Below are 12,144 nucleotides of genomic sequence, written 5' to 3' on the forward strand. Positions count from 1 at the left end.
TAGGTAAGGACTTGGCTGTTGTCATTTTGTTCATTGTTTTCTGCTTTGTATTTCTTGTTCCTCTTTTTTTTAATCTTTATTGTTGAAAGTATAACATAGGTCCTCCTTTTACATATGTGTTATATTTTTAATTAGCAAGTTTGATAAAATCTCATAGCTATAAAAGAGTAAGTATTTATGCTGAATACATATGGATTACTAATAATAGAATACAAAAAGTTAAAAAAAACTTGAAACAAAATTATATATAGTTAAAATTCCTCTATTTTATTAAAAATTATAGGTGTATATGTGTGTGTGCATATGCATATATATGTCTCAACAATTGGAAGTAAATGTATAAAACATGCATAGTGATTATCTCTGGACAGGGGATTGTGAAAGATATACTTATTTTTTTATAATGCATTGAATTTACCACACTTCCTAAAAAGAAAGTTACTTTGATTTAAAAAAAACTCTAAGTTTTCAGCCATCTCTTGATTCATTTTTTTAATTAAATCTGCCTTCCCATAAATACTAGCATATAGATAATTATTTTTCCATTTCTTATTTTGAAAAAAAACACACAATTATGGTTGCTCATTCATTTCTTAGCGATGGCGCACCTCTCTGAGCTCAAGTCATTAAACCTGGGGGAGAATGTTCTTTTAAAATCTGCATTAAAGCAACTGCCGTAAGGTTACAGTAAGACATGAAAGAGGGAAACACAAAGGCGGAAAAAGTGCTGTGCGAGGAACAGCTGAGAAATCCTTTACAAACACCTGCTTGCTGCCCAGCACCTGAACAACAGTTGGCTGAAGACCCGCCTGCCCCGATGTTGACAGGCGAGTCACCATCAGTTTTCCTTGGGTGTCTCTGTACGTCAGCAGGCCTCTCGCTCTCTGGTGTAAAAAAATTCTCCATTCAGGGCTGGATGTGTAAGTCCATTCCTCTGCCGGCTATTTTGTCCAAATGCTGTTGTTCTCTCTGTTATCTTATTTTAACCCAAGTGACGGAGCATGACTTTTTTATCCCTGTCTGTTAGAGATGTCAAGAGCGAACCTCAGTCCTTTGCTGCTTGCTCAGATGTCCTCCGGCCCTGTGATGTATGACAAGGAAGTGAGCAGGCAGGGACTCTTCTTTCCCTGTATTCGTGCCTTAATTCATAGAATCGTTAACTAGAGTCCATGCCTCTGCAATCCCTGGGCGATAATTTGATGGGAAGAAATTACAGGTGTCCTCTGAGGTTCATTTGCCTATCTGGCCAAAGACTTAAAGACTTCCCAGGAGCGAGGTGGCTGAGTAGCACCAAGCAGATGCAGCCAGTCTCAGCAGCACTTCGCCTGGCGCCCAGAATCCCTGGTGGGAGGGGCCCAGCACACTTTGTGAGTTTGCCCTTCTGTGATAGGGCCACACTGGATCTGAAGGCCAGACTGTCCCAGTGCCAAAGCCTCTTTATCCTCAGAGCCAGAAGTAACACTCTATGACCTTAATAGGAAATATGTGCAGGCATCCAAGACCTTCCTGGTGCTCGGACAGAATACTTCATCAACAAGAACAAATCCTTGGAACAGAGAGAGTGCCCGCGTCTCCAGCTTTCAAGCATCCAGAAAGTCCCATCTCCCCGCTGTCCTCTCCCTGACTCTGAGCTAATAGCCTTGTGTCTGGGGTGATTCTGAATTTAGTCCGAAGGCCTCAATCCCACATCCACTTTGCTGTAGCTTCCTGTGCCACTTTGACATTCTTAGGCCAATAGCTAATAATCCGGTGAAATGATCTGAATAAGTTGATGCCACCCTATGTAGGAACCAAGTGAGAAAACCCTGAGCTTCATGTGTGCTCATTGTTCCACCATCAAGCAGATAAACATTTAGTAGGGATGGTTAGTTATCATTAAAGATGGCGTGCTAAAGGTGATGAAGAAAGAAATGCTACAGTCCCTGCCCTTCAGTTGCACATAAAGTGGCAATTTCGTATGATAACATGTGCTACAGTGAAGGGACTCCAAGGGTGGAGTGGGAACACCAAGGTCTGGGTATAATAGCTCCAAGAGTAGAGCTGGGATGTGCAGGAAAGTAGATAAAATATTTTTAAGAAAAGAATATTTTTAAGAGTATATATATATATATATATATATATATATATATATATATATATATATATATTAATATTAGAGGCCTGGTGCACAAAATTAGTGCATGGGTTGGGGGGGAGTTTCCCTCAGCTCAACCTGCACCCTCTCCAATCTGGGACCCCTTGAGGGATGTCCGACTGCCCATTTAGGCCAGGGATTGGGCCTAAACAGATAGTCGGACATCCCTCTCACAATCCAGGACTGCTGGCTCCCAACCGCTTGCCTGCCTACCTGCCTGATTGTCCCTAACTGCTTCTGCCTACCAGCCTGATCACCCCCTAACCATTCCCATTCCAGCCTAATCAACACCTAACTGCTCCCCTGCTGGCCCGGTCACCCCTAACTGCCCTCCCCTGCAGGCCAGGTCCTCCCCACAACTGCCCTCCCCTGCTGGCCTTGTCCCTCCCAACTGCCCTCCCCTTCAGGCCTTGTCCCTCCCAACTGCCCTCCCCCTCCCAACTGCCCTCCCCTGCAGGCCTGATTGCCCACAACTGCCCTCCCCTGCTGGCCATCTTGTGGAGGCCATCTTGTGTCCACATGGGGGTGGCCATCTTATATTTTTGGAGTGATGGTCAATTTGCATATTACCTCTTTATTATATAGGATTCTCTTTTCATATATATGCAACAGATATTACTGCAAGCCTACTATTGGTCAGGCATTGTTCTGAGCATCAGGGGTACAATAGTGAATGAAACTCCTGCCTTCGTGGAGCTTATATTCTAGTGTGCAGTGACAATGAATAAATATTAAGTAGCGCTATGCAGAAGAATGTATCAGGGCAAGCAAAAGCGAGTGAGGGAGGGGTGCTGTTTTCGATGGGTAAATCAGTAAAGACATAAATCTAAATAAAATGTGGATATTAACTCCAATCTAATATTTGGCTAGCTCCCACAGGATCTCAGTTGGGGTTGACTCCTTACACCATCCTTGTGCTTGACCAAATCCCACCACCACAAATGATTCTCCAGCCTGTATTTAAGTCGACACCACTGGTGTGAAGAGTACTGTCTTTCTTAGGGGGTCCATGCTATTTTGTGTGCTCTAAGTTGATAGGGTTCTCTTATTGAGCAAAAATCTGCCTCCTGCAACTTCCATCCAATCCATAGGCCTAAACGATGGCACTTCCAAGTTAACAAGGTTCTTCTTTCACTTGTGGGGCTCCATGGTGAGATACTGACTCCTCACTCCAGTCGGGACCCGGAACAGAAAGCTCCTTAGGAAGCTGGATAAAGGAGAAAGTATTTTATTTTACCCCATGACACTAAACCTAATATCTAGTTAGTCAAACTGGAATGTGATGGCTGATGGAGAATTTAAATAAGAATTTAAAGAGAGGAAAATGTTTCTGTTCCTACTCACTGTTCACATGAGAAATTTGCTTTGCCCATGTCCAGGGCAGCAGCAAGAGGAGAAAGTGGGATTGATGCTTTTAAGTTGGTGGCAGTTTGGGAGGCTCGAGAGTGAAAAGAATGATGGATGCGATTCAGTTCTGCCTGCTCCAGGGGTCAGAAGCCAAGAGGGGAGGCCTGGAGCTGCCTGTGGATCAGACAGCAGCTTTCGATCAGAGCCTGTGAGGAACAGGCTGGACGGCCACATCTCTGTGGAGGAGGAACAGCGGAAACTAAAGCCAGCTTACGATGAAGATATCCAAGTTGTAACTTCTATTGGAGTCATAGATCCTAGTTAAGATGCACAACCTGAGCCACCCTGTGGGGGACTTGAACACAGTGTCTCTGTCTGAGCCTCCAAGTCTACTGCAGTCTGGGATGACCCAGGGACCAGGGGAAAAAATTGAATGCAAAACATCCTTCCCAAAACTGCCAGGTAGAGGAGCAACAACCAGTAGCATCATCCTAAGAGGCCATTACTAAAGGGTGTCTTGAGTGTCTCTTTATTGCTAGACTAGAGGCCCAGTGCATGAAATTCATGCACGGGTAGGGTCGCTAGGCCTGGCCTGCAATCAGAGCCGATCTTCCCCACCTGCCAACAGCCATCTCCACCCCCTGCCACCTCTGCCAGCCACCCTCTGTGTGTGGGGCGACCAGCGGGGCGATTGGGGCCCTGGCGCCACCCATGTTCACTGCCACCCACCCCCGGTTCCCCATTCCCCATCGGGTGATCAGAGCCTACCGGCGGGGGGGTGGGGAGGGGAGGTACCAAGAGGTTGGCCAAGTGATCGGGGCCTGCGGGCTGGGGGCAGCTCCTGCGTTGAGCATCTGCCCCCTGGGAGTCAATGCACGTCATAGCCAACCAGTCGTTCCACTATCCAGTTGATTTGCATATTACGCTTTTATATATATAGATATAGTTGGATGTTCTTAAATGAAAGTACCTTTCATTTAAGAACATGTGGTCTTAAAAGAAAGTACCTATAATATTGTGTAAGATTTCCATTTATTTTTTGATGCTACAGTTTAGAGAACTACATTCATGAGAGGGGGGTTTATGTTTTTAATATCTAACTTATTCCCAGATGCATAAATCTAATTTAGCTGAGCCTTAATTTAAAAAAATGGTAGCATGTATTTTAAGGAAAGCAAACATATCTGAAGTACTACTGTTCCAATAATACATCTAATTCAAAGAATGCCAAATGCATGAGTGTATCTAGAATCTAAGTACAGGGAGAGACGGTTGGATTCTAGCATGGCAGAACAAGGGTTAATCGTGTCATGACATTTTCTTTATCTGCCATTAAATAAATCTCATGCAATAGTGAATACACCTGAGAACCCGGATTAGAGGCAGGGGGGGATTATTGAATAGATTTTCTCTTTGAATCTAAAATCATAGGATGCCTGAAACCCTGAAACCGTGGAAGCTAAATAATTATTGTAATCATTTTAAACAACCTGGGGTTCAAGAAAACACTTGGGGGAGGAAAGCACAGGGTAGAGCTGGAATCAGGGGCACCTGTACCCTTCATCAGGTGCAGAGCGAGGCTCCTCTGGCCCTTCTCCACCCCCATGCTATCCAATGCCTTCTCCCCTTTATTTTCTGTGATCTCCCCTGCTCCCCACTTTTTTCCTTCATCTTAACATGGGAGTTTCTGAGCTTCAAATCTCTGCTGCTTCCAGCCATCTAGCACCTGGGATAGTAAACAGCCAGCCTGTGTGTTGGTAAGAAGGAAAGGGGAAAGGATGGAGGAAGAGAGAATGATGAGAAACACTAATGATGGAGATAGTAGCAGGGGAGCTGGGTCAGAGGGACAGGGAATAGTCGGCTTTGGGAAGGCAAATCTAGAGCCAATCTAGTTAAGATCTCACAGGCGAGTCTTTTCAGAAGGCAACAGCTTGTCAAATCGTCTGCTTCATTAAGAAACATTAACAGGCAATTTTCTGAACTATTTACTATTTATGCTATGACTACAAACATCATAAATCCTGTGGATCATTAAATAATTTCAGGTTTATACCTACGTACTTACAACTGCTAGAGCTTAAATTAGTAGACGAGGTGCTGGTCTAGGACACTATGACTCAACCGTAATTTCCTTCACTTTCATAGAAATTATGGTGACACACTATTCTAGGAAAGGGCCTACTTGGAAAACACGGAAGATGTCATCTTTTTCTATTTCTGGGTGTTTAATCAAACTAGGTTTAGAGCCCAGGATTCAAGGCCACTATGCTAGGGTCTATTACTAACCAGTTGCTTAATCTTGCACATCACTTCACCCCCGGGGCCTCACCATCCTCATCTGTAAAATGACTTCTTGCACAAATGTCTCTTTTTCCAAATATTTTTTAAAATCTTTATTGTTGAAAGTATTACATATGCCCTCCTTTTTCCCCCATTGCCATCTTTTAACCAGCCTCTACCCCCTCCCACCCTGACCCCCACTCTAGGCCATCACCATCCTATTGTCTGTGTCCATGGGTTGTACATATGTGCATACAGGGTCTTTGATCTCTTCCCACCCACCCCCACCCCATCCCCACCTTCCCTCAGAGATCCGACAGTCTATTCCATGCTTCTATGTCTCTGGATCAATTTTGTTCCTCAGTTTATTTTGTTCATTAGATTCCCCATTTGAGTGAGATCATGTGATACTTGTCCTTCTCCGACTGGCTTATAATGAAAACCAAGGCTCTAAATTGAGAATTACATATCATTATTAGTGTGTGAGAGAATTTGTAAAATACCACATGCTCTAGGAAGGCCTGATCTGGCTTCCTGTTTTTATAATAAACATGTAAGTATGAGCTGCTTACGTAAATAAAAGTCTATTTTTCTCTTTGCAGGTAAATAGGATTTACCATTCACTGGATGAAGTGCTTGGGGAGTCCTTAAATGCCATAGCCAAGTGCCATTTCAAAGAACAAACAGATGGTTTTGGAAAGTTCATGCTGTTTCTTCACTGAAGTTTAGGTGAGTGTCTGAGACAGAGAATTTAAGGACATTGAACTATTTCTCCTTAAAGTGCTTCTCTCCTTGCGTGGAAAGAAAAATGGGTTTAAATCTGACCAACGTTTTGTACTTTTACTGAGGTGCCCGATAGTGAAAGCCATAATCTTGCACCTTTTATTTATTTTGCATCATCAGATACCATGTGAACTCTGGAGGAGCGAGGTATAGCGATGGCCTAGACTTCACTTCCTGGTCTCTATTAAGCAAATGCCCTCATACTTCATTCTATGCTAAAGGTCACCTAATTTTTAAAATATATTAACGTATTTCATATCAGAGTAATAAGCCCAAATGAGACAGAACCATGTCTTAATGGCACGAACTAGAGGAGAATGTGCCGGGGTAATGGCAGTGTAATCATTAACCAGTGCGTGTGGGAAAGGCTGGCATTTGGGGCTGCCCTGGAGGGCAGGGAGGGTTGCTAATGCTTATGTTAAAGCCGGGCACGGCTTAGGCTGGGTGAGTTTCTAACGGCTGCGGACCGTGCTCACATGTGCACAGTCCGCTCTGTTTGGCTCGGCCATAAAATGGACGGATAAGTATTTTTTACCTCATCAGACATAATTCCCCTTCCGTGCTTCCGAAGACGGGAGCCTGCACTTCGGCGCTTTGCAGTTCTGCACAGTGCCTGTCACTGCACAGCAGCGTGGAGAGGCGTGGAGGGACTGAGTGTGGTCTCAGCGAGGAGGTCGTGTGTCTTTCCACATCCCCCTGAGTGCAGCCTTCATAGTGTGGCTTGAGGGGCTCCTTGGAAGAATGGGGATTTCTGGAACATCAGACTCTACCTCTGATCACAATTCTGAATCAATGCAACTGCCCGAGCGCCGGCCACCGTCTAAATCTAATCCAAAGGAGAGTGATGCTTCCTTTATGCCTTGGGCATCTTCATAATGACAGCGGATAATTCTCTCATCACCCTCAGGGTGTGTAAATGGGGTTGACTGGCATGGTATGTGGAACGAAACCGGTGATTTCATTTGTGTAGGAGATGTGGGTAGAATGCCGTTCTCGGGCGCTAAGTTAGTGCCCTTTCCAAATCTCAGTGAATCAATTTCCCTTCGTGTAGCATGACCCTGGAGGAGGAAATGAGAATGGAACGCGTATTTACTTAACTCTCTGTTGTTTGTTTGTTTGTTTGTTTGTTTTTGGGGTTTTTTTCAGTATTTTTTTTTTATTGCTTAAAGTATTACAAAGAGTATTACATATGTCTCCTTTTTTTTCCCCCGCCCTTGACAATCCCCTGGCTTCCCCTACCCCCCAGTGTCTTATGTCCATTGGTTATGCTTATATGCATGCATACAAGTCCTTTGGTTGATCTCTTACCTCCCCTCTCCTGCCCCCCCCCCCCCCCGGCCTTCCCGCTGCAGTTTGACAGTCTGTTTGAGGCAGCTCTGCCTCTGTATCTATTTTTGTTCATAAGTTTATAATGGTCTTTATTATCCAGAAAGGAGTGAGATCATGTGGTATTTTTCCTTCATTGACTGGCTTATTTCACTTAGCATAATGCTCTCCAGTTCCATCCATGCTGTTGCAAATGGTAAGATTAACTCTCTGTTTTGCTATTGTGCTGGTCTGTACCTGCTTAAACCTCCGCTTCCATTCCTTGTCCTGCTCCTGCTTTGGTTCCAGGGGAGCTGGCCCCTGTGACCTTGAACTCTGAGCTGCAGTAACATCACCTCTTCCCTTTGTTCCTTGAGACTTGCGTGTGGCAATGCCTTTGTTTTCCTGCTGCCGCCAATCTCCATCCAGTAGATTTTCACTCTTCCCAGGTGAGGCTCTCATCCTTCCATCATCTGGGTAACCATTTCCCTGGATTACATTCCATGTTTTCAATATTTACAGTCGTGGTTCGATCCAAGAAAAGAGAACAGGGGTCACATGTTTCTCCCAAGGAAAATAAATGAGTTTCAGGAAATAAGTTAAAAGTTAAATGTAAAGTTGGGGTTTTTTTACACTGAAAAAAAAAATATTTAACTTAATATTTTAAAGCCATATTCTAAGCTATGTGATGCTGTAGTGTTAATTTGTTGCTGTTAATAAAATAATGGTTGATACTCCCAAGTTGTTTATCACATTAATGAGATTTTTTTAATTCTCAAATGCACACCAAATAGGATATTTTCTTTTTTAAAAAAAAAAATATTTTTTTTTTATTGATTTCAGAGGAAAGTAGAGGAAGAGAGAGATAGAAACATCAATGATGGGAGAGAATCATCGATCAGCTGCCTCCTGCATGCCCCCTACTGGGGAATGAGCCCACAATCCAGGCGTGTGCCCTGTCTGGGGATTAAACCAACAACCTCCTGGTTCATAAGTCGACGCTCAACCACTGAGCCAGGCCAGCCTGGTGGATATTTTCTTTATTAATGTTCACATTAGACTTCTGTATGTGGGACAGAAGAACCTCTCTGTGGGGCATCGCCCTCATTCCTGCGTTCACACTTACATCTAGGGCTTCTGCTCTATTTCAATATGGACCCGACCGCTCCCTTCCAGTGCTGGTGGTTTGCTGCTTAGTGCCTGATGATCAGGACAGCCACTTTTCCCATAACAGACACTGGCTCTGTGGGAAAGCAAGGTGATCAGGATGCCGGTGTCTGTCTCTTTTGACAGGTAAACAATTCACCACTGTCCCAACAATCCCACTCACGCTACAGGGCTTCTTTGGCATGAAAGTGGCTTTTCACTTCATTACTTAGGCACTTCACTTGGTTATTTTAAATGCATGTGCCTTGCTGTGTTCCTTTCCTTCTCATTTATTTATGTGGACGTGTCCCTTTTCAACCTTGTCTCGGAGGCCACCGTGACTGCTCACCTGTCCATGTTAGTGTGTTGTGGGCACACGCAAGAGGGCATGGTGTCCCTCCTACCAATAGTTTTCATCTGTTCAACCGATGCTAATGTTAAACCTCGATGCCTGAGAACCCTTTAGACAATGTCAAAATGCATTATGAGCAGAATTACTTGTACCCCCTTCATCGCCGAAAATTAGGAAATACAAGGATGAGCGACTTGGTGGTGTGGTTAAAGACGCCGTGAATAACCCGTGTTCTCAACACATGTCTTCCGTAGTTTGGTACAGCCACTGAAAATTCTAATTTGTAACATTTCTCTCCAGCTTAAAAAAAATAAGGCTTTATGAAGTCATCTGTTTAAAAAAAATACTCTTGGAAAGAGAAATACACCCACTAATGATAGACACTACATCACAGATAGGGCTAATGAGTTATCGAGGGCGAGATGCCTGAGTCAGTGGCACTAACACTCCACTTCCGCGGGTCCGGCACACGTACGTAGGAGGAGACTGCTGAAATGGTCTCACTGAGTTCGTGATGTCTCCCCGTGGGCCGAGGGACGCGCCTCTCATAAAGAGAACTCCGGCTGGACAGATCTAAATGCCCTACTGGAGGAGCGGGGGAGGAGGAGTGGACGTGTTCATTACACAAATGAGCAACATGATGAATAGAGACTTTAAATCCCTGGTGCCCAGACAGTCCAGGAAAGTGCTTTAACCTAAATGTAGTCAGTAGTACTTCTGCTGAATCGCATAGCATAATGTGGGGGAAATCAAATGTGTTTAAAGGCAGAAATAATGTGTGAGCCCTCTTTATGTCCCTGGAAACTAGCCCAGTGCTTGGCACACTGTAAAGGATGTCTAAATACATGATTGGTGAACAAGGACAAAGGCACACAGCAGCACTGGCTGATGCATACCGAATTCCTCCAGCACTGTGATGCACACACGTAGACGTCATGTCATGCTTAAGCAACCCCACGACATAGGTAATATTATTGGCTTCTTTTTTAAAGATGAGTAAAATAGGGCCCCAGAAGGGTAAGTAACCTGCCCAAGCTTAAGTAAGATGGGTGAACATTCAAATCCAGCCTGGTTTCTGAGCCTGAGCACTAATTACCATGTTCAACTGTCTCTCGTGTAATAGAGTCATTAACTAGCTTTCAAACTCAGAGGCCACAGTGTTTATTATTAACAAGCCTAGGTCCTTCCAGAATATACCTGCATTAGATCTTGCCAAAATCTCAAATGGCCTTGCTTTGAACACAAATCCCTTCTTTCCAGTGTTCCTCCTCTCTTTTCCTTTTAAAACATTGCTGCCTAGATCAATTTCCTCATTTACATTCAGATCTCGTTATTTCCATTCTTTAATGGTTTGTTCTGAAATTAATATTTTAAATATGCTCTTGCTCTTTTCATGTCATTTGCTTAATTTAAGAATGTGTAATCTTGAGCATCAAGTTACTTGAACTCTCTGAACCTCACATTCACCACCTGGAAAGACATGTCTAATCTGTTGTGAGACTAGAAAATAACACCCAGAAAACAACACAGGAAAGTGCCTGGGACATCGTAGGTGCCTAACCAACAGGCCAGTATGACCTAATGACCACCACCCACTTCTGTTTCACAGCCAGTGTGGGCTCCCCCATCAGCTGCAGAGCACAATCTGTGTCCTATGTTCCTACGCCTGTGTCCTATGTTCCTATGCCTGTGTCCTATGTTCCTACGCCTGTGTCCTATGTTCCTAAGCTGTGTCCTATGTTCCTAAGCCTGTGTCCTATGTTCCTAAGCTGTGTCCTATGTTCCTAAGCCTGTGTCCTATGTTCCTAAGCCTGTGTCCTATGTTCCTACGCCTGTGTCCTATGTTCCTAAACCCGTGTCCTATGTTCCTAAGCCCGTGTCCTATGTTCCTATGCCCGTGTCCTATGTTCCTAAGCCCGTGTCCTATGTTCCTACACCTGTGTCCTATGTTCCTAAGCCTGTGTCCTATGTTCCTAAACCTGTGTCCTATGTTCCTAAACCTGTGTCCTATGTTCCTACGCCTGTGTCCTATGTTCCTACGCCTGTGTCCTATGTTCCTAAGCCTGTGTCCTATGTTCCTAAGCCTGTGTCCTGTGTTCCTAAACCTGTGTCCTATGTTCCTAAGCCTGTGTCCTATGTTCCTAAACCTGTGTCCTGTGTTCCTAAACCTGTGTCCTGTGTTCCTAAGCCTGTGTCCTGTGTTCCTAAGCCTGTGTCCTATGTTCCTAAGCCTGTGTCCTATGTTCCTAAACCTGTGTCCTATGTTCCTACGCCTGTGTCCTATGTTCTTAAACCTGTGTCCTATGTTCCTACGCCTGTGTCCTATGTTCTTAAACCTGTGTCCTATGTTCCTACGCCTGTGTCCTATGTTCCTAAGCTGTGTCCTATGTTCCTACACCTGTGTCCTATGTTCCTAAGCCTGTGTCCTATGTTCCTACTGCCTGTGTCCTATGTTCCTACGCCTGTGTCCTATGTTCCTAAGCCTGTGTCCTATGTTCCTACGCCTGTGTCCTATGTTCCTACGCCTGTGTCCTATGTTCCTAAGCCTGTGTCCTATGTTCTTACGCCTGTGTCCTATGTTCCTAAGCCTATGTCCTATGTTCCTAAGCCTGTGTCCTATGTTCCTAAGCCTATGTCCTATGTTCCTAAGCCTGTGTCCTATGTTCCTAAGTGTGTCATAACACAGGCACAGCAGACCTTTTGAGTCCTGTTGATTTCCTCTCTGCTCGTCAGTTGACCTTTGCTAACAGAGGCATGATCTGCCTTCCCTAAGCCATGCTCTTGGTGCCTTTACTTT

At 44.4% G+C, this 12,144-nt stretch overlaps 2 protein-coding genes across 5 annotated transcripts in view; both read left to right on the top strand.

The window, feature by feature from the left end:
* Nucleotides 1–12,144, top strand: part of DTNA (dystrobrevin alpha) — a 220,965-nt gene that overhangs the window by 57,746 nt on the left and 151,075 nt on the right. For all 4 annotated transcript variants that reach the window (XM_036322190.1, XM_036322191.1, XM_036322193.1 and 1 more), the window contains exon 2: nucleotides 6,364–6,490. The gene's annotated coding sequence lies outside the window, so the exon portion shown is untranslated. The remainder of the gene's footprint in view (nucleotides 1–6,363; nucleotides 6,491–12,144) is intronic.
* On the top strand, nucleotides 9,770–12,051 carry LOC118663205 (extensin-like). Its single transcript, XM_036322654.1, has 2 exons — nucleotides 9,770–9,818; nucleotides 11,117–12,051. Exons 1-2 carry the CDS (start codon nucleotides 9,770–9,772, stop codon nucleotides 12,049–12,051), a joined length of 984 nt encoding a protein of 327 aa, XP_036178547.1.

Source organism: Myotis myotis, unplaced genomic scaffold (assembly GCF_014108235.1).
Source record: "Myotis myotis isolate mMyoMyo1 unplaced genomic scaffold, mMyoMyo1.p scaffold_m19_p_9, whole genome shotgun sequence".
Classification (NCBI taxonomy): Eukaryota; Metazoa; Chordata; class Mammalia; order Chiroptera; family Vespertilionidae; genus Myotis; species Myotis myotis.